General features: G+C 36.7%; 1 protein-coding gene across 7 annotated transcripts in view; it reads left to right on the top strand.

The window, feature by feature from the left end:
* GABPB1 (GA binding protein transcription factor subunit beta 1) overlaps positions 1 to 24,976 on the top strand; it is a 66,736-nt gene that overhangs the window by 24,579 nt on the left and 17,181 nt on the right. For 5 of the 7 annotated variants that reach the window (XM_059181522.1, XM_059181521.1, XM_059181527.1 and 2 more), the window contains exons 2-6: positions 12,472 to 12,579; positions 18,193 to 18,360; positions 19,663 to 19,857; positions 21,139 to 21,286; positions 21,631 to 21,744. In XM_059181522.1, the coding sequence (XP_059037505.1) occupies positions 12,472 to 12,579; positions 18,193 to 18,360; positions 19,663 to 19,857; positions 21,139 to 21,286; positions 21,631 to 21,744 (733 nt within the window). Of the gene's footprint in view, positions 1 to 12,471; positions 12,580 to 18,192; positions 18,361 to 19,662; positions 19,858 to 21,138; positions 21,287 to 21,630; positions 21,745 to 24,976 lie in introns of those variants that run through there. The other 2 variants (XM_059181526.1, XM_059181525.1) reach the window with 1 other exon arrangement.

The raw sequence follows: 24,976 nt of genomic DNA, 5'->3' as shown, positions 1-24,976 counted from the left end.
TGATTAATGGTTCTAGAATAGCTCTGTCCAACAGCAATATAATGTGAGCCATATATTTAATGTTTTATAGCAGCCACATTAAAAAAACAACAGATGAAATTAATTTTAATAACATTTTATTTAATCCCACATATCCAGAATACTACCATTTTAACATGAAATTGATAGCAAAGTTATTAATGAGATACCTTACATTCTTTTTTGGTACTGGTGTGTTACACTTAAAGCACAGCTCCATTTGGACTGGCCACATTTCAGTGCCTGGTAGCATTATGGCTGGTGGCTGCTATTATTGGACAGCTTAGTTCTAGATAGAACATACTCACTTGAAACCTTTGAATTCAGTTTGGTACTGATTTGACCCACGGTCATTATGGTGACCATGAGCTGATCTTGCTTCATAAGACTGTTGCTGGTTATTAGATAAACTCTGGCTTCCTGTCCACATTTTTTATACTAATGTGGCAGGTGCAAGAGTGATTTTTGAGGGTCTCAGATAAAGCCATTATCCAGATTTACAGATTATGTTCACAGTTTTCCCTTTAGCCTGAGAAAACATAGAATTGACCTCATGTGTTTCTGGATCAGGTCTGTCAATTTGAGTAGCTGCCAGTAAAAAGAATATTCAGGAGAGATCTAATCTCATTTGTTTGTGAAAAATTGAGTTATAATAAGGTGGAGAGGAATTCAGCGAGTATTTTATTAATTTTACTTCCTAGAATTTGTGAAGCTGTCATTTTAATTTGCATTTAAAAATTCAAATGTTATATGACTGTTGGTTATCCCAAGTATTTCTGGAGTTTCTGCTGTGTGTCTGATGTTTATTTATTCAATCAGTGCTTGTTTACCAGGCACCATCATTCAGGCACAGTGAAAACAAGTAGCCAAGTAAACAGGCACATGTAGAGTGGTCTGATAAATGCCATTATAGAAGAGAAACTTAAGATGCTAGAAGAATACACAGGAAGGACACTTCATTTAGTTTGGGGGAATCAGGGAAGGCTTCTCTGAGGAGAAAAGCTGAACTCTGAAGAACAGGTAGGAATAAATACAGCAAAAGTGGGCGTGGAGAGAAGAACATTCTTCCTGGCAGAGGGAATGTTTTGTATAGATGTCCAAAGGTGAGAAAAAAAGCTGAGTAAAACATGTCTGCAGTATAGAGTTTAGTGTGAGGTGGTGAGTGGTATAAATGTGGTGATGGCAACAGATGCCAAATATGAAAGGCCTTGTATCTAATGGCAAAGAGTTTGATTTTATCTGAGGTAACTGACAAGGGGCCTGAATTCTGTTTAAGGATGACTAAGAAGTTTGGTAGCAGAATGGAGAATAAATTAGAGAAAGGTAAGACTGTGAAGCATAGACACTAGTTTAAAGTTGTTCTAGGAGAGAAAGGATGGAGGCGTGAACAAAGTTTGTGGCACAGGAGAAAAGACTGTCAACATTTATTTATTTATTTAAAAGATATTATTTATTTATTCATGAGGGACAGAGAGACAGACAGAGGCAAAATCCCCGTGGAGCAGGGAATCTGACACAGGGCTTGATCCCAGGTCTCCAGGATCACGATCTGAGCCGAAGGCAGATAGGCAGATGCTTAACTGATTGAGCCACCCAGGTGCCCCCAACAGATATTTACTGAAGACCGACACTCTATCATTGGAAAGACATAGAAGGATTTAAGAGACATTTAGGAGGTAAAAGTGACAGGTCATGACTGGACGAGGTGGGTGGAAGAAGGGGTCCAGAAGGATTCCAAGGTTTCTGAACTAGGGAACAAGCCACGACTTAGTTTGACTTTTGAAGTGCTTGGCATCTATTGGTAGAGGTATCTATCCAGTTGAATATTAGGGTCTTTCTAGCTTGGATGGAGGCCTGAACTGAAGATAGATTTGGATGTCATCAGGTAATCATGGCTAAGAAAGATAAACTTGCTAGAAGATAGAACGTTGTGTTCCTTCTGGAGGTTCCAAGGGAGAGTCTGTTTTCTTTCCTTTTCTAGTTTTTTTCAAGGCTGCCTGCATTTTTGGCTGGTGTAGTATTCCGCCCCCCCCCCCCCCCCCATCTTCAAGGCTAGCAACTATAGGAACTTCAGATCTCTCTTTCTCTCTCTCTCCTCTGATCTCTGCTTCCTCCTCTTTGATCCTGACCCTCCTCTATCCCACGTACAAGGACCCTTGTGATTACTTCAGCCCATCTAGTCGATTATCCAGGATCTTCCTATCTCAAGATCTTTCATTTAATCACACCTGGAAAGTCCTTTTTGCCACATAAGCTAACATTCACAGATTCTGGGAAATAAGATCTAGACATCCTTGGGGGGAGCATTATTCAGCCTACCATACTTCCATGTAGCTAGTAAAAAATACGTTTTTTTCTGTGTGCATTAGAAAGATGTCACTGATAAAACAAGGGGATCTCTGTTGAGTGCAAAGAAGCAAGTTGCAAAACCACTATGATATGATCCCTTCTTTTGTTTTTTATTTGTTTGAAAAGAAGCATTGTGCCTGTGTGTTTTTTTTATAGGCATAGAAAAGATTTAGAAGGCTACACACTAAACATTTAAATAGTGGTTATTTCTGGGGAGTAAGACCAACAGGAAATGTGGGGATGACTTTGAATTTGAGTGATACATTTTTTATATAAAGTGAACATATATTTGTTTATTGTACTTTTATTTTTATTAAAGTATACACATATGAAGTTGAAAAGTAAAAAATACAAGGTTTATGGTCAAAAACAACAACTTTGAGTCCCTTGTGTTATTCCTTCCCACCCCAGGACCTTGTTCCCAAAGGCATCCATTCTCTTTTTGCTGTTTTTTCCCCCTAGTACTTCCCTCCATATTTCTAAATAACCTGTTTATGCTCATTATTTTTATATATATATATATATATATATATATATATATATATATCTTTGACTTCCCAGTTATGAAGATGAAGCTTTGGCTATCTTAAACCAAACCACCTCTAAGCATATTTTTCCTTATTCTTCATTTTTTAAAAAGATTTATTTATCCATTTTAGTGAGAGAGAGAGAGAGAGAGAGAGAGAGAGAAGGAGTACACGCATGAGCCAGGCTTGGAAGTGGGGAGTAGGAACAGAGGGAGAGAATTCCCAAGCAGACTCCCCACAGAGTGGGGAGCCCAGTGCAGGGGCCCTGGTTCCACCACCCATGAGATCACAACCTGAACTAAAACCACGAGTTGGACACCCCCCACTGAGCCATCCAGGTGCCCCTCTCTTCATCTTCTTAATAGAAGTACACCAAAAATTTTGCTTGGATTATTATTTGGGGGTTATTGCAATCCTGGAACTACTCTTCTTCACTAACCCATGCCATGTGTGTAAACTGGGATTACATTTTCTTTCTTGTGTAGGTTTTTCTTTTTTTTTCTTCCCTCTGAAAAAGAAATTATGTACTTTTTTTTCTTTTGCTTACTGTTCCTGTATCCATCATTAAACCATGTCAGATTCCCCACTGGAGATCCCATTCTTTTCCTGGGAGTCTTATCAGCCTTTCTTTTCCTTGGAGACCTCCTTCTGGAACCTCTGTCCTCTGGTTCCAATCTGGATTTGCTTTCCAGGTTTCTGGTACAGCACCTCTTGGGGTCTCCTTTATTATCATCTTGGGGATCCCCTTCCACTCTAGTTGTATTGGATCCCTTATTTCCTGAAGCCCTTGATTCTAGTTTTTATTTATTCCTGGTCTTGGAGGAGTACATCTTCTGGTGGTTTTCTGGAACAAGGGTCTATGGGAGATGATTTTTCTTTAGAGACTTGGTTTGAAAGTGTCATTTTTAAGTTAAAAAAGGTAAAAAGAAAAAAAAAGCCCACTGGACAAAATGGAAATGGGAGAAAATTCCAAATATACCAGAGTTCATATGATTTTTTTTTCTTCAAAGGAATCGCAGAGAAAGAGACTTGAAGGGCATGTTCTTTTATATCCCTGCAGATTCCCAATGTTCTCTAATTTAGAACACAAGAGTTAAGAATATGGGTCTTATCTTTAGACTAAAACTAGTGCTCTTTGGTAAGTCCTTTTATTCTTTGTCTCCTTTGCAAAGTGGAGACCATAACTGTTGGTGAAAGTCTGTTTAGATTATATGATACTAGGTAATTATTCAGCAACATGCCAGGTACTAGTTTTATTATCCAAGTTATTGTCTTTTGTTCTCCCTTGTCTTAAAATAAGAATTTATTTATTGTAGAGAGAGAGAGAGGGCGAGAGCGGGGGGCCAGAAAGAGAAATAGATTCCCTGCTGAGTAGCGAGCCTCTTGACCTGGGGCTTGATCCCAGGACCCTGGGATCATGACCTGAGCCAAAGGCAGAGGCTAAACAGACTGAGCCACCCAGGCACCCCTATTTCCTTGCGAGAATGTAGGCAACTAAATTTTCATGCCCAAGAATATTTTCGTATGTACAGTTAAACACATGGTTATAATACACTTAATTTTAGAGTCACCTTTTACGCTTTTACTATTAAAAAATAACTTGCAACATCTAATTTTTTACATTAAAAATGTTTTTTATCTGTAATCTTATTTTGGTGAAAAGCTTTTTAATAAAAGGTTTCTATGCTTATTCATGTATTTTTAACTAGTATTCTTTACAACATTTTACTTGTCTGATTTATAGATCTATTAAATGCAGGATATGAGGTATTCATTTTTTTCCATTCATTTTTTCACTGAAATGACATTACTAGATGCAACAAATTTCTATTACTATTAGAAATAACTAAGAAGAGTTTATTTTTAATTACAGGAGTAATATATGCTCATTATAGAGCACTTATGAAATAGAGAATAAATAGGAAAAGGAAAATTTCTGATTTTCATTATCATGGTATATTGTATATTGCTTCTGGGTGCTTTTCTATGCACTTTTTACATAGTTAGGATCATGATGTGTATTCATTTTAGAGGCTTGATTCTCATACTGTTGCGTATTATTTATAAATAATCTTAAATGACTGTAGTACTGGTTATCTTTTAGACATACATACTGGAATATTTACAGATATTTGCTTCAGAATGTGTGTGGGTGGGAAATGGGTTGTCAATAAATTGGTAATATTGAAGCCATTTGGTGGATGTGTGGAAGTTCATTATACTGTTGTGCCTGTTCTTGTATTTGCTCAAAATTTTCTGTAATTAAAAAAAAACCTTGCAGTATCCATTATGATCTATCTTAATTTCTTTTTTATTTATTTTTTAAAGATTTTATTCATTTATGTGACTGAGATCACAAGAAGGCAGAGAGGCAGGCAGTGGTGGTGGGGGGGGGGGAAGCAGGCTCCCCACCGAGCAGAGAGCCTGATGCAGGGCTTGATCCCAGGACTCTGGGATCATGACCTGAGCCAAAGACAGAGGCTTTAACCCACTGAGGCACCTAGGCACCCCAATTTCTTAAAAAAAAAATTTTTTTTTAAATTTATTTGACAGAGCATAAGCAGGGGGAGCACAGGCAGACAGAGAGAGAAGCAGGCTTCCTGTGGGGAGGGAGCCTGATGATGTGGGGCTCTATACCAGGACCCTGGGATCATGACCTGAGCTGATTAACTGAGCCACCCAGGCACCCCTAATCTCTTTTAGCTATTACCTGTATTAGGGCATTTCAGTTTTTCCCTGTTTTAAATAACATTACTTTGAATATGTTTCAGATAGTTTCCTTGTGATAGATTTACATGAGTGGGATTATTAGGTCAAAGAGTATGATCATCTTAAAGGCTCTTGATGCATATGTAGTACTAAATTGCTTGGTGGAAAACTTTAGAAGAGTTTTAATGGATTTGTAGTTGTTCTCATTGAGCGTAGGAATGATATTGCAAGTTTATGCTTAAGTTTTTAATGAGGCAATCAAGGTTTATTATTAAGTGTATTGTAATAGGATTATATTTTCTAACTTTATTTTCATACTCTTTTTTAGGAGTCTTAGTAACAATTCATATAGAATTAGTACTTTACAGTTTATAGAGAGTTTTCATTTCCAGTAGATACTATAATCCTCAAAGCAGCTCTGTGAGCTATTAATTATAGAAATTCAATACAAAATAGACTGTAAGCTTTAAAAATATAAGTATAGGGCACCTGGATGGCTTAGTTGGTTAAGCAGCAGCCTTTAGCTCAGATCATGATCCCAGGGTCCTGGGATCAAGCACTGCATCAGGCTCCCTGCTCAGTGGAAAGCCTGCTTCTCCCACTCCCTCTGCCTGCTGGTCTGCCTACTTATGTTCTTTTTCTGTCAAATAAATAAATAAAATCTTAAATAATAAATAAAAATGTAATTATGGTTAGTAATTCCTGTTACCACTAGATGGCTCTCTCAGCATGTACTTTTAAGGAAAAGGATCTAGTTTGTGGATGTTTTGAAATTCCCCTGTAGATCTAAAATTCATATTTTTGAAGTTAAAAAAATAATGGTTTGTATCAGATTGTGATAAAAGTTTTGAAAGTAGTAAAAAAAATTCAGGACGGAATTTGTTACAGTGAATTTTTAGATTACTTTTCTTGAAAGGGGTATTAAATGGGATGGCATTCAGTGCCATACATACAATGTTTTTTCAGTTAATATCTTTAACATTCATTAAAATTTATTGAATTGAATTATGCCTCTTTATTTTTTTGGGCAAAAGTTTTTTGCCATACCAAAAAAGCAACATTTATTGCTAGGCCCTTATGTATAGATTTTATGTAAATCTCACTCTTTATCTCTAAAGAGTTAATGAGCAAAGTTGATTGAGGGGGGTCTATCTGGAGCTGTAGTCCCCTCAGTCAATTTGTTGTCTTAATGCAGTTGCGTTCCTCTGAGAATTAGAATTATTCTGTAGTGTGTGTTGTTCCCCTTAAGTGAGAATCAGAAGTTGAAATTGCTACATTTTGTTATTTTCGATGTTTTACAATTTACTAATTATCTTGACAAAAACAGAGTGCCTTTGATTTCTGTCTTATTTGATCTCATTTGTATTTTCTTCTATTGATTTTTCAGTCTTATTAAATCCAGTGCTGGCTTCCTATAAAAAATGTTTGTATTGCCCCTTTTACTAACTTGAAATGAAAACTATTACCTATCTGCATAATTTCAAAAAATCATTAAAATATTTAATTATAGAGGAGAAATGGAAGGAAAGCACTTTTTAAAAAAATATTTGAGAGAGAGAGAGAGAGAGAGAGAGAACGAGCATGCACACAGGAGGAGGACAGAGGGAGAGGGAGAAACAGACTCCCTGCTGAGCAGTGCCATGGGGCTCCATCCCAGGACTCCAGGATCATGACCTGAGTGGAAGGCAGACAATTAACTGATTGAGCCACCCAGCCGTCCTAGAAGGAAAGCACTTTATTAAAATTGTATATTTCAGTATGTAAATCCTTGAGTAGACCACCCTGGATGACACAGGAGATTGTCAAATGCTTGCACCTATACATAGAATCACTGTGAAAAGTGATAAGCTGGGAGAGCTGATTGATACATGTTTTATATTGGTGATTCAGATAACAAAGTGTCATCAACATTTCATCAACATTGGTGACATGATTTTCGAAAACGATGAACAGCTCTTAGTAAAGTTTTGACCAAAACAAGTAGATTTATAGTAGGGTTGCATTCTGGAAAATTGTGGATACATTAATAATTATGAAAAAAATACATTTATTTACCTATCAGTTAAGTTCTAGCCTTAGATATATTCAGTGGATCGTTTGAAAGTCACCCAGAACATGTGACAATTCTTTGCCATACTGGACTGTTCCCTGCATTGCTGGACCTCTAGTATCCCAGACACATGCCCTTTTTTTTTTTTTTTTTTAAAGATTTATTTATTTATTTATTTATTTGACAGAGAGAGAGAGTGGGGGGGATGACAAGTAGGCAGAGAGGCAGGGGGGAAAGCAGGCTCCCTGCTTTCGAGCAGAGCCTGATGCGGGACTCGATCCCAGGACCCTGAGATCATGACCTGATCTGAAGGCAGAGGCTTAACCCACTGAGCCACCCAGGTGTCCCGACACATGCCCTTTTAATGCTAATAGAGCTTTCACCCCACTCCTCCCTGCGTCAGACTCCAAAAATGCCTCCGTATATATCCAAAGGGCGCTCTAGGGGGCAGTACTGCTACCATTTTGGGATCTGCTTTAAAAGTATTCAACTATTTTTTTTTTTTTTTAAGATTTTATTTATTGGGGCGCCTGGGTGGCTCAGTGGGTTAAGCCTCTGCCTTCATCCCAGGTCATAATCTCCGGGTCCTGGGATCGAGCCCTGCATTGGGCTCTCTGCTCGGCGGGGAGACTGCTTCCCTTCTTCTCTCTCTGCTTGCCTCTACCTACTTGTGATCCCTGTCAAGTAAATAAAATCTTAAAAAAAAAAAAAGATTGTATTTATTTATTTGACAGAGGGAGAAAGATCACAAGCAGAGCAGCAGGCAGAGAGAGGAGGGGAAGCAGGCTCCCCGCCGAGCAGAGAGCCCAATGCAGGGCTCGCTCCCAGGACCCTGAGATCATGACCTGAGCCGAAAGCAGAGGCTTAACCGATTGAGCCACCCAGGTACCCCATGTTATGTAACTTTCAACCATTAAATTACTGTGTTTTGTTCGATTAGATTCCACATTTTCCTTCATCTAGGTTGTTTACATGATACAAATGATTAGATATAATATATGTAGATTTATGTGTATATACATGTATACACGTATTGATAAATGTTTCAGTATATTTTTATTTTTTCTTTAGAGTACATCTCAGAAGTGGGATCATTTATTGGCCGTTGGGCTTGAACATTTTGGTAACTTCTATGAAGTCAAATGCTCTACCCCTGAGCTATACCCCCTATTTTGGTAACTTTTATGTATTGCTAAATTGACATTTTAAAAAAGCTAATCTAAGAAACCCCAGCTGATTCATATATATTGCTATCAATATATATAAGATGTCAGTATATAAAAGTATTAGTCTCACCTCAACCTTTTTTAAATTTAACTTTTAAATTATTTACATTTATTTGACTCTTAGTGATACTGAACATTTTTTATGTTTGTGAATTATTTCTGTTTTCTCTTTTGGAAAATATATGATCATGTCTTTTGACTTTTTTCTTGAAGATTGAATTGGATTTTATTAAGTAATTCATGAACTGGACTAGTAGAAAGGAGCTCTGAGGAGGTGTATAGAATGGAAGGTCTTGATAGGAAAGAGGGTGGGCAAGGAAGTTATTAGCAAAAGAAAAGATTGTTCCTGGACAAGACACCTTTTTTTTTTTTTTTTTTTTTTTTTTTTTTTTTTTAAGGCAGGGAGGGAACAGCACCTCACTAGTGCCGATCAGAAAATTTCAGGTTGTCTTCTAAAAAGGTTTCCTGGGACAAGTTGAAACTGTACTGAACTCTTGGTTTGCTGTCGTGGGGAGCAAATGACTCCAGTGTGGGTTTGGTTTTTTCCTTTTTTCTTACTTTTTAAAGTTTATTTGTTTACATAATCTCTACCCTTAACATGAGCCACAGGCCTCTGAGCTCAGGCTCCAATGTGTCACATGCTCCTCCTCAGACTGACTGAGCCAGGCTTCCCTGGGCTAGGTTCTTTTGTTTTGTTTTGTTTAAACATCAGGTTGTGTATTTGTCATGGGAGTAAATCTGATTTAACAGGGTAAATATACCCACTGAGCTGTGGAGGGAGGTGTCTTTAGCCCGCATAGACCCAATCAGTCACCCTACTCTCAAATTTTAAGTTTAGATTTCATTTTAGAAGCAGCAGGTAATATGCAATTGCAGAGGCCTTCCTGGGGCCCCTCCCATTATGTTTCAGAGGCATGCAAATTTGGACCCAGATGATCCTAGGCTCTTCATTATTATTTCTTGCTTTGTCCTTTTACTGTTGCTCTGTTGGGTTCATGGTGTTTGTTTTCCCTTCTCATTTTGAGTCAGACCTTTTACATAATAAAAATTATTGGGACACCTGGGTGGCTCAGTCAGTTAAGCTGCTGCCTTCAGCTCAGGTCATGATTCCAGGGTCCTGGGATTGAGTCCCGAATCGGGGTTCTTCCTCAGTAGGGAGCCTGCTTCTCTCTCTGCCTCTGCCTGCCACTCTGCCTGCTTATGTGTACACACACTCTCTCTCTCTCTGACAAATAAATACAATCTTTAAAAAAATTTTTTTTAACATTTCTTACATTCATTTTTGTGGCAGACATTCCTTTGCTGTCTTTGATTTTATTTTTGTTTTTTAATACATTGAAGTTTCATTATCCACCCATAGATGATAGTATGTAATATCAAGGAAGTGTTGGAGAGTCAAGAAATCAGGATTCTAGAAGGAGATACTTAGAATACATATTATATCTGACAAAGCACTCCTATGCAGAATGTATGTTACGAATACTTACAAATCATTAAGAAAAAGGCAGACAATTCAGTTTCTAAAAATGAGGAAAAATCCTAAACCACTACCACAAAGATACCCAGATGTCTAAACCATCTGGCAGTATGTATGCTGAATGAATGCAAACTTTGTATTACCTGTATAAGACATAAAAGCGTATATTTTGGGTGAAGAATTATTTTATTGTAAAGCCACATTTATATTAAATTTTGGTCATCCAAGTGTACTCAGTGTGTTTGCTAGTATGGCCAGTTTAGATTTTACTGTACTTTTATGGAATTAGGTCAGTTTCTTTTTGCTTTATCCTGCTTTTCATAGGAAATGATTCCAGGTTCTTTGCCTTTTGACTGTGATGTAAATTTTACTGTCTAGCTGGCATATTTCCTAGGAAAAATCCTTCATTAGAGATCAGTAAGCTCTTTAGATCTTAATGCCTTTAGCATGATTAAGGAGTATCCTGGGTTCCAGTGACTCAGTCAAGGTATGAGAGAATGGGAGGAAAACAGAAAGGATGAAAGTGTTGTGTCACACGAAAAAAATACATGTAAAAACCGCTACATAAAACACATAAATTCGTGTGGTTGTTTTTCTTCACCACCATGGGATATATTATGAATTCTTTTTATCCTTATAAATGGAATAATTACAAGAAATTCTTTCCTGCTTGTAACAAATACCTGCTTTGGACATATTCATCTCACTTTATCTTGTGCAAGTCTCCCAACATTGTCATCTGTTACTGGTTACTCTATGTTTGGTTGTTCCCATGTTCTCGAATCTACTAACAAATATAGTAATGCAAACATAAATCTGTTCTTTCAAGGGATATATCTAGATATATAGATACATGTATTTTAGTCAGCTCTTTTACATTCCCTAACACTTTTTTCTAATTATATAATGCAGTCTATCCTTCCTGGAATCAATAACTTCTCTAATCTCTAACTCCCTTCATACATACATACATACATACATACATCTCTCTCCTTCTTCTTGAATAATAGGTGTTCATACAAGATTTGAATATACTAATCAACCTGACATAAAATTTCTTTCCCCTTGACTACTTATCCAACTTTCAAAGGGTATTCCCTTTTTGAGGCAAATTCATACCTCAGGCACATTTTTTTCTTGTGTAAATCTAGGGGTTCAGTATCTTCCCTTCCTCACAGGCCTCAACTTCTACCTCTTTGCCTTTGCTGAGGATACTATATAGCATTAATGAATAGTCTTCCAGCTGAATAGTCTTCCTGAATTTCGGACCTTTCTTCTCAGAACCATCATCCCTTGAATTTGAGCATCTCTAATACATTCAAATCTCTTTTCATCTATGTACTCTTGTCATGATCTTTCCTTAACATATATATATTTGTTATTTCGGTATTTCTGATTCAAGAAGACACTCCCCCGCCCGCACACACCCCGGACTGTCAAACACACACTCACACACACTTTGACTTGTGACATTAGTCTTTTCAGGTATCTTGAATTCAAGATACAACGTTGCACTTACTTTCTAGCTTCTCAGTGAAACACATAGCCTATTGATAATACTGTAAGACTTTCTTTGAGTATTTCATTGAGTGTGAATTTTGTCCTTTTCTTCCAGAATCTGAATGTGTATTGACTGTGCAACAATTGAAAATATTTGTTTGTAAATTCTGAACACATTTTCTGATTTACTGTTGCAAAAAACAGCTACAATATATTTATTATAATTTCCATCAGTTACAGAGGATAGTATCTCATACCTTTTTTATGTTTACTTTTATGAAAATCTTTGTTGCTGCGCTCCTCCAGTGAAAACAGTTTCTTGCCAGTTTTAACTATTAGAAAAGCCTTGTCTGCTGCTTACCTCATTATCTTTACCAGCTATGTTCAGAGAATTCAAACTAATTTTATTATCCTAGCTAAAAACTTAATGAGAAAGGAAAATCTGTTCCCCAGATTCAAATACAAATTGCTTTTGCATGATCTGTAGTTTGAAATTAACCGTATCACAGACTTTTAAAGGGATAATTGAGAATTGGTATTAATAAAGATATGTGGGGGGAAAGTCATGTAATAATATATTAATAGAGATGTTAAATTCATCTTTGTTTTGTTTAGATGTCCCTGGTAGATTTGGGAAAGAAGCTTTTAGAAGCAGCACGTGCAGGTCAAGATGATGAAGTTCGTATTTTGATGGCAAATGGAGCTCCTTTTACTACAGACTGGGTAAAGAATGATTTTAATGTTGTGCTGTTTTTTTTTTTTTAATTCCTCTCATTTATTAGTTTTTCCAGGTAAAAATTCAGTCCGTATTGTGTTTATATGTGGCAAAAAATTGACTTTTTTTTTTCAAATTGTAGTTTTAGAATTATAGCCATCATTTAAAGAGAATATTTTGTATTTTTATGTATTTCATATTATATATATGACAACCTTATTCAGGTATTCTGTCCACAAAAGGGTTTTTCTTTTAAATTGTGGAGTTCAGGGCGCCTGGGTGGCTCAGTGGGTTAAAGCTTCTGCCTTCGGCTCAGGTCATGGTCCCGGGGTCCTGGGATCGAGTCTCACATCGGGCTCTCTCCTCCATGGGGAGTCTGCTTCCTCCTCTCTCTCTCTCTCTGCCTACTTGTGATCTCTCTCTCTCTGTCAAATAAATAAATAAATAAATAAATTTAAAAAAAATTGTGGAGTTCAATATTGTAGGGTGAATATAAAATGTAGCTGCTTAGAATTTAATTTAAAGGTCATAAATAGCACAGGTGGAATTTATAATTCAGAAAATAACAGCTAAAGATCCTGGTTAATGTTATAATTGCTTCTTTTTTTTTTTTAAAGATTTTATTTATTTACTTGACAGAGAGAGATCACAAGTAGGCAGAGAGGCAGGCAGAGAGAGAGGAGGAAGCAGGCTCCCTGCTGAGCAGAGAGCCCGATGCGGGACTCAATCCCAGGACCCCGAGATCATGACCTGAGCCGAAGGCAGTGGCTCAACCCACTGAGCCACCCAGGTGCCCCGTTATAATTGCTTCTAAAAAGGAAAAATGTGGGGCGCCTGGGTGGCTCAGTGGGTTAAAGCCTCTGCTTTCGGCTCGGGTCATGATCCCGGGGTCCTGGGATCGAGCCCCACATTGGGCTCTCTGCTCAGCGGGGAGCCTGCTTCCACTTCTCTCTCTGCCTGCCTCTCTGCCTACTTGTGATCTCTGTCTGTCAAATAAATAAATAAAATATTTAAAAAAAAAACAAAGAAAAAAAAAAATAAAAAGGAAAAATGTTTCCATTTATACTGTGATACTTACACAAATACTATTGCAAACATGACCAGAGAGAAAGAAAGGAATGGGAACATGTTCTTAGTAACTACAGTAGGCAATTGTGAGGACAGCAAAAACCATAACTATTGTGAGGACAGCAAAAACCATAACTGTACTTAGTTCCAAGGGTGAGTCGAAAGAGATGGTCTTGGCAGCATAGAGGGTTAGGAATCTGGATTAACCTACCTACTGGTAACAGCTAAAAATTTCAGATTTTAGCTTTTGTTGTTTTTGGCATTTTTTTTTATGTTGTTCTTTATTTTTCATTAAAACAAAACAATATAAAATTTTTTATTATGGGAATTTCAAATATCTTTCAGCCAACCTCAGAAATGATCAGATCATGGTGAGTCTGTTTCCTCTGTAACCTCATCCACTTTCTTTGTTCTGTATTATTTTAAAGCAAATTAAACAAACAAAAAAAAAGATTTTATTTGTTTATTTGACAGAGAAAAAGCACAAATTGAGTGAGAAGGTAGCAGAGGGAGAGGGAGAAGCAGGCTCTTTGCTGAGCAGGGAGCCCAATGCAGGGGTTGATCCCAGGACCCTAGGATCATCACCCGAGCCAAAGGCAGAGGCTTTAACCCACTGAGCCACCCAGGCACCCCAAAAGATAAAGGCTTTTTGATTAACTATTAGAAAAAAAAGATCTTTTGTGCATTGATAAGTTAGAAAGAAAATAAGGGACTTCAACGTGAAAAACTAAGTGAACACCAGAACCTAAGGAAATTTCACTCTAAGAATATTTGTTGGATTCAGTGAATTTGCCTGTTGGTTTTCCCACCTCACTGGCATGGGTTGCCGAAGACAGAGACCTGAGACTGCTCATAGAAGTCTCCTAGGAGATCCTGTCCTCTTAATTCAGGAATCCAAAAGAGATATACCTTCTATATAAGATAAACCAGAAATGCCCCCCCTCCCTCATCTTACCTGCTCCTACCCCTGCTCTTGTTGCTAGGGTACTAGAAGGAAAATGAACTGCCTGGAAACAAGTCAACAAGTGGAGAAAGAAAAAAAAAGTATTGATGTGGATTTGGAGTCACAGCTATTCCTTGCACACATTTGTGACCTGAACTCATAAATACTTGTGCATTCTGCGGAACTGTACACCAAAAATTGAATTTCAGGGGATCTTTGGACTTAGGGTTACCCCAGGGTCCTGGCAGAAGCAAATGAATATTCTTTCTGGGGGAATCTACATTCATCCCAGTATCCACAAATGAAATTCTAAGGACAATGAACAGTCAGAAGTAACTAAATGCACAAGGACACAAGACAACTTGGACAATAACCCACTGAAACAACTAACAACAAAAGCAGACTGACAAGGATTTTAGATAAAGTTTTAAGCAGATTAAGAAAAGCTAAAGAGAAAATTAGTGAACTGAAAGATATGGGAAAAAAAAAATCCAGAAAGCATTATATAGAAAAATGGGCAGAAAATTTAAGATCTCAGGAATCATGAAGACTAGTGTGAGAAAATGTAACATATCTAATAAGGAGAGTGAGAATAGGGAAATAATTTTAAGACATAAAAGATGTTTTTCCAGAACTGATAAAAGATTGCAGCTCAGAATCAAGTAGCCCAAACTAATCTCCAGGAGGATCAATTAAAGAAGTCCATATCTAGACACATCATAGTGATACTGTAGTATATCAAGACAAAAAGATCTCCATAGTAGAGGATTAGTGTCTGTTAGAAGGATTAGTATCTGTAATACATAAGAAATTGCCATCGCAGCAATAAAAAGTCAAAGAAAACTGGGCAAATGACTTTATCAACTTTACTTACCAAAGAGAAAGTTCATATGACCAGTAGATGTGAAAAGATGCTCAACTACATTAATAGTTGGACAAATACAAAGTGAAATCATGAAATACTATTGCTTATCTACCAGATTAACCAAACAAATTCTAGTAGTATCAAACATTGGTGAGGATGGTTGTAAATTGGCATAAACATTTTGGAGTACACTTTGGCGGTACCTATTAAATTTAAACATGCATATATATGACTTGTGATGTAGCCATTGAACTTTATTTATTTATTTTTTTTTGAGATTTTATTTATTTATTTGTCAGAGCGAGAGCGAGAGTGAGCACAGGCACAGGCAGACAGAGTGGCAGGCAGTCAGAGGGAGAAGCAGGCTCCCTGCGGAGCAAGGAGCCTGATGTGGGACTCGATCCCAGGACACTGGGATCATGACCTGAGCCGAAGGCAGCTGCTTAACCAACTGAGCCACCCATGCTTCCCAAACTTTAAAGAATTTTCTCCAAAGAAACTCTTGGCTCATATACTTGAAACATGTACAAAACTGTATTTAGTGTTAGCATTATTTGTAATCGCAAAAAAAACTGGAAACTACCCAAATGTTCATCAGATTGGTTAAATTAATTGTGACTTATTTATTCAATAGAATTTTATAGAACAGAGAAAATTGGTGAACTACACTTACATTCACCAACATGGTATGAATCTTACGAGTATAATGTTAAACAAAAGAAGGCAAGTCACAGAGAAATACATGCAATATGATTATTTAAATAAAGTTGAAAGCAAGTAAAACCAAAGTATATTATTTAGGGATATATAAGTGGTAAAAACAAAACCAAAGCAAAGTAAAACAACTTTTACTACAAAATTCAGAACAGTAATTACCTCAGGGGCTGAGAGAAGGGTTTGTGATTAGGGAGTGGAATGTGGGAAAATTTTAAATTGCTGGCAGTGTTTTATTTTTAGATCGTGATTGTGTTTTCATGAGTGTTTGCCCAATATTTTTCTTTAAACTATGTGTATGTGTGTGTTTTGTATCATCAGCCAAAATGGTTAGTTATCAAGAAGAAAAAAACACAAGTAAACCCTAATATTTCACTGAGAAAAATTCATGATTGCCCAATGGGCTATTGAGAGACTTCGTTAAATATTAGAATTAAAGAGTATAGAAAGGTCTTTTATAGGAAAATCTGATAAAGCATGGAGAAATGATTGTTCAGGAATCTTTTATCTGCTAGAATGACCTCCCATTAAAAATACAAGGTTTTTGAGAGTGACAAACCATAAGAGACAAAACAAACTGAGGGTTGCCAGGGGGTGAGGAGGTAGGGAGAGGGTGGTTGGGTTATGGACATTGGGGAGGGTATGTGCTATGGTGAGTGCTGTGAAGTGTGTAAACCTGTACCCCTGGGGCAAATAATACATTATATGTTAATAAAAATAATTTTTAAAAATACAAGGTTTTTAATAATAATAAAATAGTTATTTCCAGGATAAATGATTTCCATTTTTACCATGTATTGAAAGCACATGCCTGGCTTTGTATTACGACTCTTATTTGATGTGTGGCTTCAGGCAAAATAGTAACCTTTTAGTGCCTTACATTCTTTACTATCAAAAGAAGATAGTACTTTAAGAGGAGAGTAAATGAGATATAGTATGTTTAAAGGTCTTAGAATAGTGCTTGCCATGGAAAGTGCTTTAACAAAAACCTTAGTTGTTATTATTAAAGTAGCAGTCTTAGCAAATTTTATGTTCTAGTGAACAATTTATTTTTTTTAAGATTCTGTTTATTTATCTTAGAGAGAAAGATTGCTGTGTAAATATGGGGAGGAGCAGAGTGGGAGGGAGAGGCAAGGGGGAAGAATTTTAAGCAGATTCTTTGCTGAGCATGGAGCCTGATACAGGGCTCACAACCCCCAGGTCATGACCTGAGCCAAAACCAAGAGTTGGATGCTCAAGCACTTAACCAACTGTGCCACCCAGACTCCCCATCTAGTGACCTATCTTTGGAACATCAGTGCCTTGATAATCAAGAGTTATAGGGACTTTTTAAGCCTCTAAATGCATGTAACTTAATTCTAATTTCCACCTGTTAAACTGTGTGCCTCTGATAAGGTTCTTCACTTATATTTTAGAACTTCCCTTGCATATTGTGAATGTAGTGTTAATGTAATGATGATACCACATGAAAGCAGTTTCAGGGAAAAAACTGGGTTCTGTTTTGGTTCTCTCCTGACTCACTTGGGCAGGTGTACCTCAGATCACATTTTTCCCTTGAAAAATGACTATATAAACTATTTAAAAAGATCATTGAGTTGCTTTAATTAATTCCTACAAAACAGTTTAATATAAAAATCTACACTATTGCATTTATTTGATATGAGTTTCATATATGAAAAGAAGTTTTGTGTGATTGATATGAGGAAAACATGCAATGCTCAGATTTCTCAAACCTTGATTATCTCTAATTCCTGATTAAAAATTAATTTTATTCAGGCTATTTATCTGTTAAATAGGAAAGCAAGATTGAATTAAATGAAATACTGACTTTGCTTTCTCATTGAGAAGTGTATGAGGATTCTTGAAAGCTTCTATGAAGAGAATATAAGCATATGTTATTATTTTCTTCAGTTTTGAGTTACTATGTAAGCAGATAATCTTTTTGCTATGTAAAAAGAAAATATAGAGGATAGTAATGGGAGTGTGTTATAAATGATTATAAATGTGGATTTATTTTTTCTTGTGGGTTAGCTGGGAACCTCTCCACTTCATCTGGCAGCACAGTATGGGCATTATTCCACCACAGAAGTACTACTCCGAGCCGGTGTAAGTAGGGATGCAAGAACCAAAGTGGACCGAACACCATTACATATGGCAGCTTCTGAAGGCCATGCCAGCATAGTAGAGGTTTTGCTTAAGGTATGTGTTCTCTTTTTGCATTCAGTTTTTGAAAGTAAGCCCGCAAAGGATTTATGGTTTTATAAGACGGAGAAGAGAACTACTTTTATTGACTGTGTCTAGGGTTTTTTTCCCCTGTGTTAGTTCATTTGTGTGTGTGTAAGCCCATCAAATGAAAATTATCTTGAAGTTTCCCTTTGTGGGAAAAAGAACTTTTAGGTGTGTTCTTAGTTAAGTCAGACAGACAGCTGATTTCTTAGACTTTGGTTTCCATTATATGAGGGTCTACAGCTTTGTCTTACTGGACACAGTTAAAACGCTATGGAAGGAAACATAAGGCTTGGATGATTAACAGACAGTAATACAAATAAGGATTTTTATTCTGGCCTTTAGATGAACCTATCCGAAAGACATACAGTGTCAGCCACAAATGTGAATCACATGTGATTCCACATTTTCTATTAGCTACATTAAAAAAAGTAAAAACTAATTTTAATATTTTATTTAAACTCATATGTACGAAATATTATCATTTCAACATGAAATCAATATAAGATTATTAATGAGCTATGTTACATCCTATTTTTGGTGTTAAGCCTTTGAATTTCAGTATATGTTTAAATATATAGTACATCTCTGTTGGGAGTAGCCGTTTTTCAAGTGCTTAATAACGTATGTGTCCAGTGGCTGCCATATTGGACAGTGCATCCCTGATAGCTCCCTTTTGACTATTTATATTGTACAGGTTTTGAAAGCAAAGGATATTTTTATATAAATAAGGAACTAGAATTAAAACGTTCTGGAAGAATGCTCATCGTTCACCTTTTTTTTTTTTTTTTTTTTTTAATGTGAGAGAGAGCATGCGCATGAGCAAATTGGGGCGTAGAGGCAGAGGGAGAGAGAGAGAGAATTTCATGCAGGCTCCACACACTGCACAGAGCCTGATGCAAGGCTTGAAATCAGGACCCTGAGATGATGCCCTGAGCAGAGATCAAGAGTTTGATGCTTAGCTGACTGAGTCACCCAGGCACTTCAACTTTACTTCTTATGCCATTCTATCCGCTGGTGCTCACAGCTTGGTGACCGAAAAACATCTTTGCTACACTCCTAAGAAATTAGAAAGAAAACAATTAGGAAAGTTAACATGATAGAAAGCTGATTAAGTGACATGTGTGGAGATTTGTACAGATTATTCAACACAAAAAATAGAGAGCTGATCATGTTGATGCAGATTCTTGCTTTAAAGCATAATGGCTGGTATTTTTGTATTAGAAATTCTTTGCATTTTGTTTAGAAATCTCTTATTTTTCAATATTTTTATAGCATGGTGCTGATGTTAATGCAAAGGACATGTTAAAGATGACAGCTCTACATTGGGCCACAGAACACAATCATCAAGAAGTGGTGGAACTTTTAATCAAATATGGTGCTGATGTACACACGCAAAGTAAATTTTGTAAAACTGCATTTGATATTTCAATAGATAATGGAAATGAAGATTTGGCAGAGATATTACAGGTAACATTTTAATTTGAGAAAATAAAAGGATCTCTGTCTTGTGAATGATTTGAGCTGTTTAACTTTTGGCTTTTCATTTTGGACTTGGTTATTTTGGACAGTTATTTTTCCTCTTTTATTTCCTCTTTGTTCATTTACTATTCATTTTTCTGATTGTAAGACCATAGTCTTTATATGTAATATTAGAAGATTAGGTAAAGTGATTACTTTCTGTGTTTTTAAGTTCCTAAATTCGCCTTCTGGACATTTTATTCTATTATTTTTGTTGCATATTTGGATATAGTATGGTTTTTCAAAGTCTGTTAGACTTCCACTAAAATTTTCCTTGAGTAGCTATAGTACTGTCCCCAGAGTGACATAGTCTCTATCACTTTGATTGGTTTCTTTTATTTTTAATCATCCTCAAAAAAAATCTGGAAGCATAGTTATTTATGGCTTTTGGGCATGCTTCTTTTTAAAAATATTTATTTAATTATTGAAGGGAGGGGCAGATGGAAAGGGAGAGAGAGTCTTAAGCAGACTCTGCGCTTAGTGTGGAGCCCCACACAGGGCTCAATCTCACAACCCTGAGATCATGACCTGAGTCAAAACCAAGAGTCAGATGCTTAATTGACTGCGCCACCCGGACCCCCCGGAGCAAGTTTTTCTAATAGCCAATACTGTTTCTTTTTTCTTTGGCTATACAACTTTGATATAAATTATCCTTACTCACTGCCTCTTGCCTATCTTCTTGTTCTCCATCCCAGTAGAACCCTTAGTTAAGACCATCTAACTCTATTGAATTTCAGCCAGTTACTTAAAATATTTTATATGTCCAGGAAAATGATTATTGTGATGCCTCTTGTAGTTCTTTCATTCTTAGGAGTATAATTTGGGGGCCAGGGTTGAAGACTGAAAACAGTTAATTAGGAAGGACATGCATTATAGGTATAGTGATATGTATATTGCTGAATATAGTAGAGGAAATATTAAAGTAATTTGATTTCTGTAGCCACAGGGCAGCAAAATCTTTCAACTGTGCTCTATAAAAAGCCTTCCAGATATCCCTTTCTCTTCTCATGGGATTTTGCTGCTTTTTACCTAACAGGGGAATTAATATGTTAATTCCTCTCTGTGATTTACCACTGCATTCTTAGTAGACCGTATACAAAGGTTTCCCTTTGTTTTATATGATTCTTAAGTTTTAGAATTTCCTGTATGTTTATGTTTGCACTACATTGCGAGTCTGTGCTATATATTCCAGTTGTAATTCTAAAAACGCCATTTTGATTTGTGCCCTAGATTGCTATGCAGAACCAAATCAACACAAACCCGGAGAGTCCAGACACCGTGACGATACACACCGCCACACCACAGTTTATCATCGGACCTGGAGGGGTGGTGAACCTAACAGGTCTGGTATCTTCAGAAAATTCATCCAAGGCAACAGGTATTGAGATGCATATAGGATAGCTGTTGGGACTTTATGCTTTAGTAGGTATCCTCCTTGTAAGAAAGAAGTGTTGGAGAATGAGGGTAAGAGTATATCTATCGCCTTGGTTTTCTTTGGTATCGGCAAAAACCAGTTTTTAGGAGACACAAAAATTTGAAGAAAGGTGATATTGCAAAATATACTGCAATATTATCTTCTAAAAAGTAATGATATCCAAGCCTGTTTTTCACACCGATGATCCAAGCTTCATTTAAGAGTGGAATAAAGTAAAACAGAGCATCATAAAAGTGCATTAGCTTAAGCTCCTTTAAAATATAAATCTGTCTTCTCTTTTGTCACAGATGAAACCGGTGTATCTGCAGTTCAGTTTGGAAACTCATCTACGTCAGTATTAGCTACGTTAGCTGCCCTAGCTGAAGCGTCTGCTCCGCTGTCTAACTCTGCAGAAACGCCAGGTTAGAGAAACAAGGCAATGTGCATGTTAAAAGTTGGAAACTCAAATATTTGCAAAGGCTAGGAAGGTAATATAAAAGGCTAATGAGAGCAGATTTCTGATGACGGCCTTCTGAAGACGGGAGCCCAGAGCAGAGGGCATCTGCTATTTAGCTCTAGCCAATTATGGTCCTATGTGCGGTGTTGCCAGATTCCGTCTTTCATGGAAAGCTGAAAATCTGGATTTTTAAAAGAATGTTAAAACTTGTCAATTAATTAAAATCTGATTAAGATTAAAAGCAAACTTGTGTGATTCATAGAAAACCATGTCTCTATACCCAATGGCCTTTGTTTTCACTAGTCTGTGACTTTTTATATAAAGTAGATAAATACATATATGAACTTGCTTTTTCATAACTTTTAATTTTTGTCAGTTCTATTAGAATTATATAGAATCTTACAAACTGACAGAACTAGGAAGTAGCATGCCCGCATCACCATTAAAGGATGACCTGATGGTGAACGATGAAAACAGTATCAGTAGCTGGTTTAGACCAGGTTTTACTTTGACACGTAAGCAAAATAGTTTCTGCTGTAATTATTATGTAAGTAGATGTTTTTTTAATTAGGGAATTTTAAAAACTTCATAAAATTATTATTCTTACCATAGTTTAGGCCATTATATTTAGCTTTTAAAAGTGGTTATAAAAGAATAATTTATTGTCACTCATTATTTAAATTTGTGTTTTTTTTCAAATTGTGCCCAATAATAACAGTAACGACAACAGATCATTGAGTGCTTACTTGTGTGCTGTGCCCTGTAGTAAATGTTTTACTCACAATCTCACTGACTCCTCACCAAAAAGCTTGAAGATCTATATTACTGGATTTGACTCTTTAAGGTGCTACTAATTGAAAGACGTGGTTTTTTTCAGGGAGAAAAATGTGCCTATTTTTCTCTTCTTTCTCTCTCTCTTTCTCTCTCTCACTCCTTTCTTTACTAACTAGTGATAATAAACATTTTATCTATTCTCCAGCTTCTTTAGCATCACCATCAATTTTGGAATCTAAGCCCTTGTATTTGGGAGTTGTCAAATTTTTCAGAATCACTTTTGGCTGTTAGCAGTTATGTGCAGCATCATATTGGATTTGCTGCTTTTATAACCTGTGCCTAGATCTCTTTAGCATCTTTGTCATTGCATAAGCATAGCAAAGAAAATTAATTTTATTGGTGGTTTCTATTTTGGTAAACTTTCTAATTTTTTGTCTTTAATTAAAGGATGTATCTCTGAAAATTAGGCAACTTTTCTTGAAGGTCAGCTGAAATTTTGACATTTAGATGTTTGGCTTCCTGATTAGTCATACCAACTTCTCTGCTTTCTACTTTTGAAAATGTTATATATGATTTAGTCTGAGAGATTAAGAATTTCAGTTGACTTTTATCGCATGTGATTTACAATCTATTGTGAGTGTAGTAATTTTTCATTTCACTGCTACGTCATAGTGGAATCTTTTTGAAGATATTTTAAGAGCTTGAATTAAGTTAAAGTTCAGGTGAGTACATTGCCACCAATGTAAATAAGTCAGCTGAGATGTGTAATCAGACAAGGAAATATCTTCTCACAGCTCAGTTTCCACATGCTCACACTAATTATTCTCTGCTTCATGGCTCTTTAGTTTCTCTTAACATCAATTGTCAGGCTCATCCTGACTTTAGAAAATATTTACATATATTTTTTCAAGGACATCCTAGTTAGGATCTGGGAAGTAAAGTAGTACTCTCTTTTTTTTTTTTTTTTTTTAAAGATTTTATTTATTTATTTGAGAGACAGAGATCACAAGTAGGCAGAGAGGAAGGCGGAGAGAGAGAGGAAGGGGGAAACAGGCTCCCCACTGAGCAGAGAGCCTGACTTGGGGCTCGATCCCAGGACCCTGGGATCATGACCTGAGCCAAAGGCAGAGGCTTTAACCCACTGAGCCACCAAGGCACTCTTAGTAGTACTCTCATTTTATATGTGATGAAGAGCTGAGATGTATGAGTTTAAATAATTTTTCCGAAAGTAGCATAACCATTAAATGGTGAACAGAATTTTGTGTTCAAGGTCTGATTGATTCTGAAGTTGTGTGACAGTGACCACTATTAATATATTGCAGTTTCTTGATGATCAGTGGACTGGTCGCTTCTACAATGTTTATAATTTGGTTTGTGATAGGAATAACTATTTATGTGATTATCATTTTGTCTTCTACCAAACAAAAGCATCACTATTCTTGCCTTTCCTCCCGAGGTATGTCTGTTGAAACAGTCTACTGAAATAAATGTTTTGTTCCCTTGTCTTTCTTTAATGGGTGAGATGTAGGGATTTAGATGGAAGAGAACTCATTCCAGTTGATTCCATTTTGGAAGTTACTCCAAAATGAAGATACAAAAAAAAGTAAAAAAAAAATTCTTTGGGAGAGAGTGCAGCTGCTTTTTTTCTTCATGAGGAAAATCACAGCCATGTAGTGGTATACTCTTTATTAATGAACAAAGGCGTTACGTTACCTCTTTCTACCAAAGCTTATAGCCCCCTCTGTTACAGGTATTCTCTCTTTGAAAAATCAAAACTTCAGGAAACTCACACTCTTACTCCCTTTCTTTTTGCTTTAAAACAAAACAAAAGTGTGCAAACAAGAGTTCTTGGAAGGATAGATCATGTTTTGGGTTAAAGAAATAACTCAGAGCTGTTCTTGTGCTAAAATTTCCACTTATACATTTGTAAACAGCTATTCATTTATTTTGAGAAAAATTATTTATTCATGCACTGAACAGATTTTTGTTGAGTGTCTCTCATGACCTGGTTACTCTGCTTGGTGCCAGAGAGAAAATAGTGAACAATCAGATTCAGTCCCAGCCCTTGTCAGACATGTGGTCTTTGGGTAGAACAGGATGTCCAGCAGTTACCCAGGTAAATAACTGTGATCAGTGCTACCTGTAAAGAAGGCAGGATTTTCACCTAGTCTGGTGGCTCAGAGAAACTTCCTAGAGGACGAGATATTTTAAAATAAAGATGGAGTAGGAAGGCGCCTGGGTGGCTCAGTGGGTTAAGCCGCTGCCTTTGGCTCGGGTCATGATCTCAGGGTCCTGGGATGGAGTCCCGTGTCAGGCTCTCTGCTCAGCTGGGAGCCTGCTTCCTCCTTCTCTCTGCCTGCCTCTCTGCCTACTTGTGATCTCTCTCTGTCAAATAAATAAATACATCTTTTAAAAAAAAAAAG

Source organism: Mustela lutreola, chromosome 7, assembly GCF_030435805.1.
Source record: "Mustela lutreola isolate mMusLut2 chromosome 7, mMusLut2.pri, whole genome shotgun sequence".
Lineage (NCBI taxonomy): Eukaryota > Metazoa > Chordata > Mammalia > Carnivora > Mustelidae > Mustela > Mustela lutreola.
This window is presented reverse-complemented; position numbering and strand designations above follow the sequence as displayed.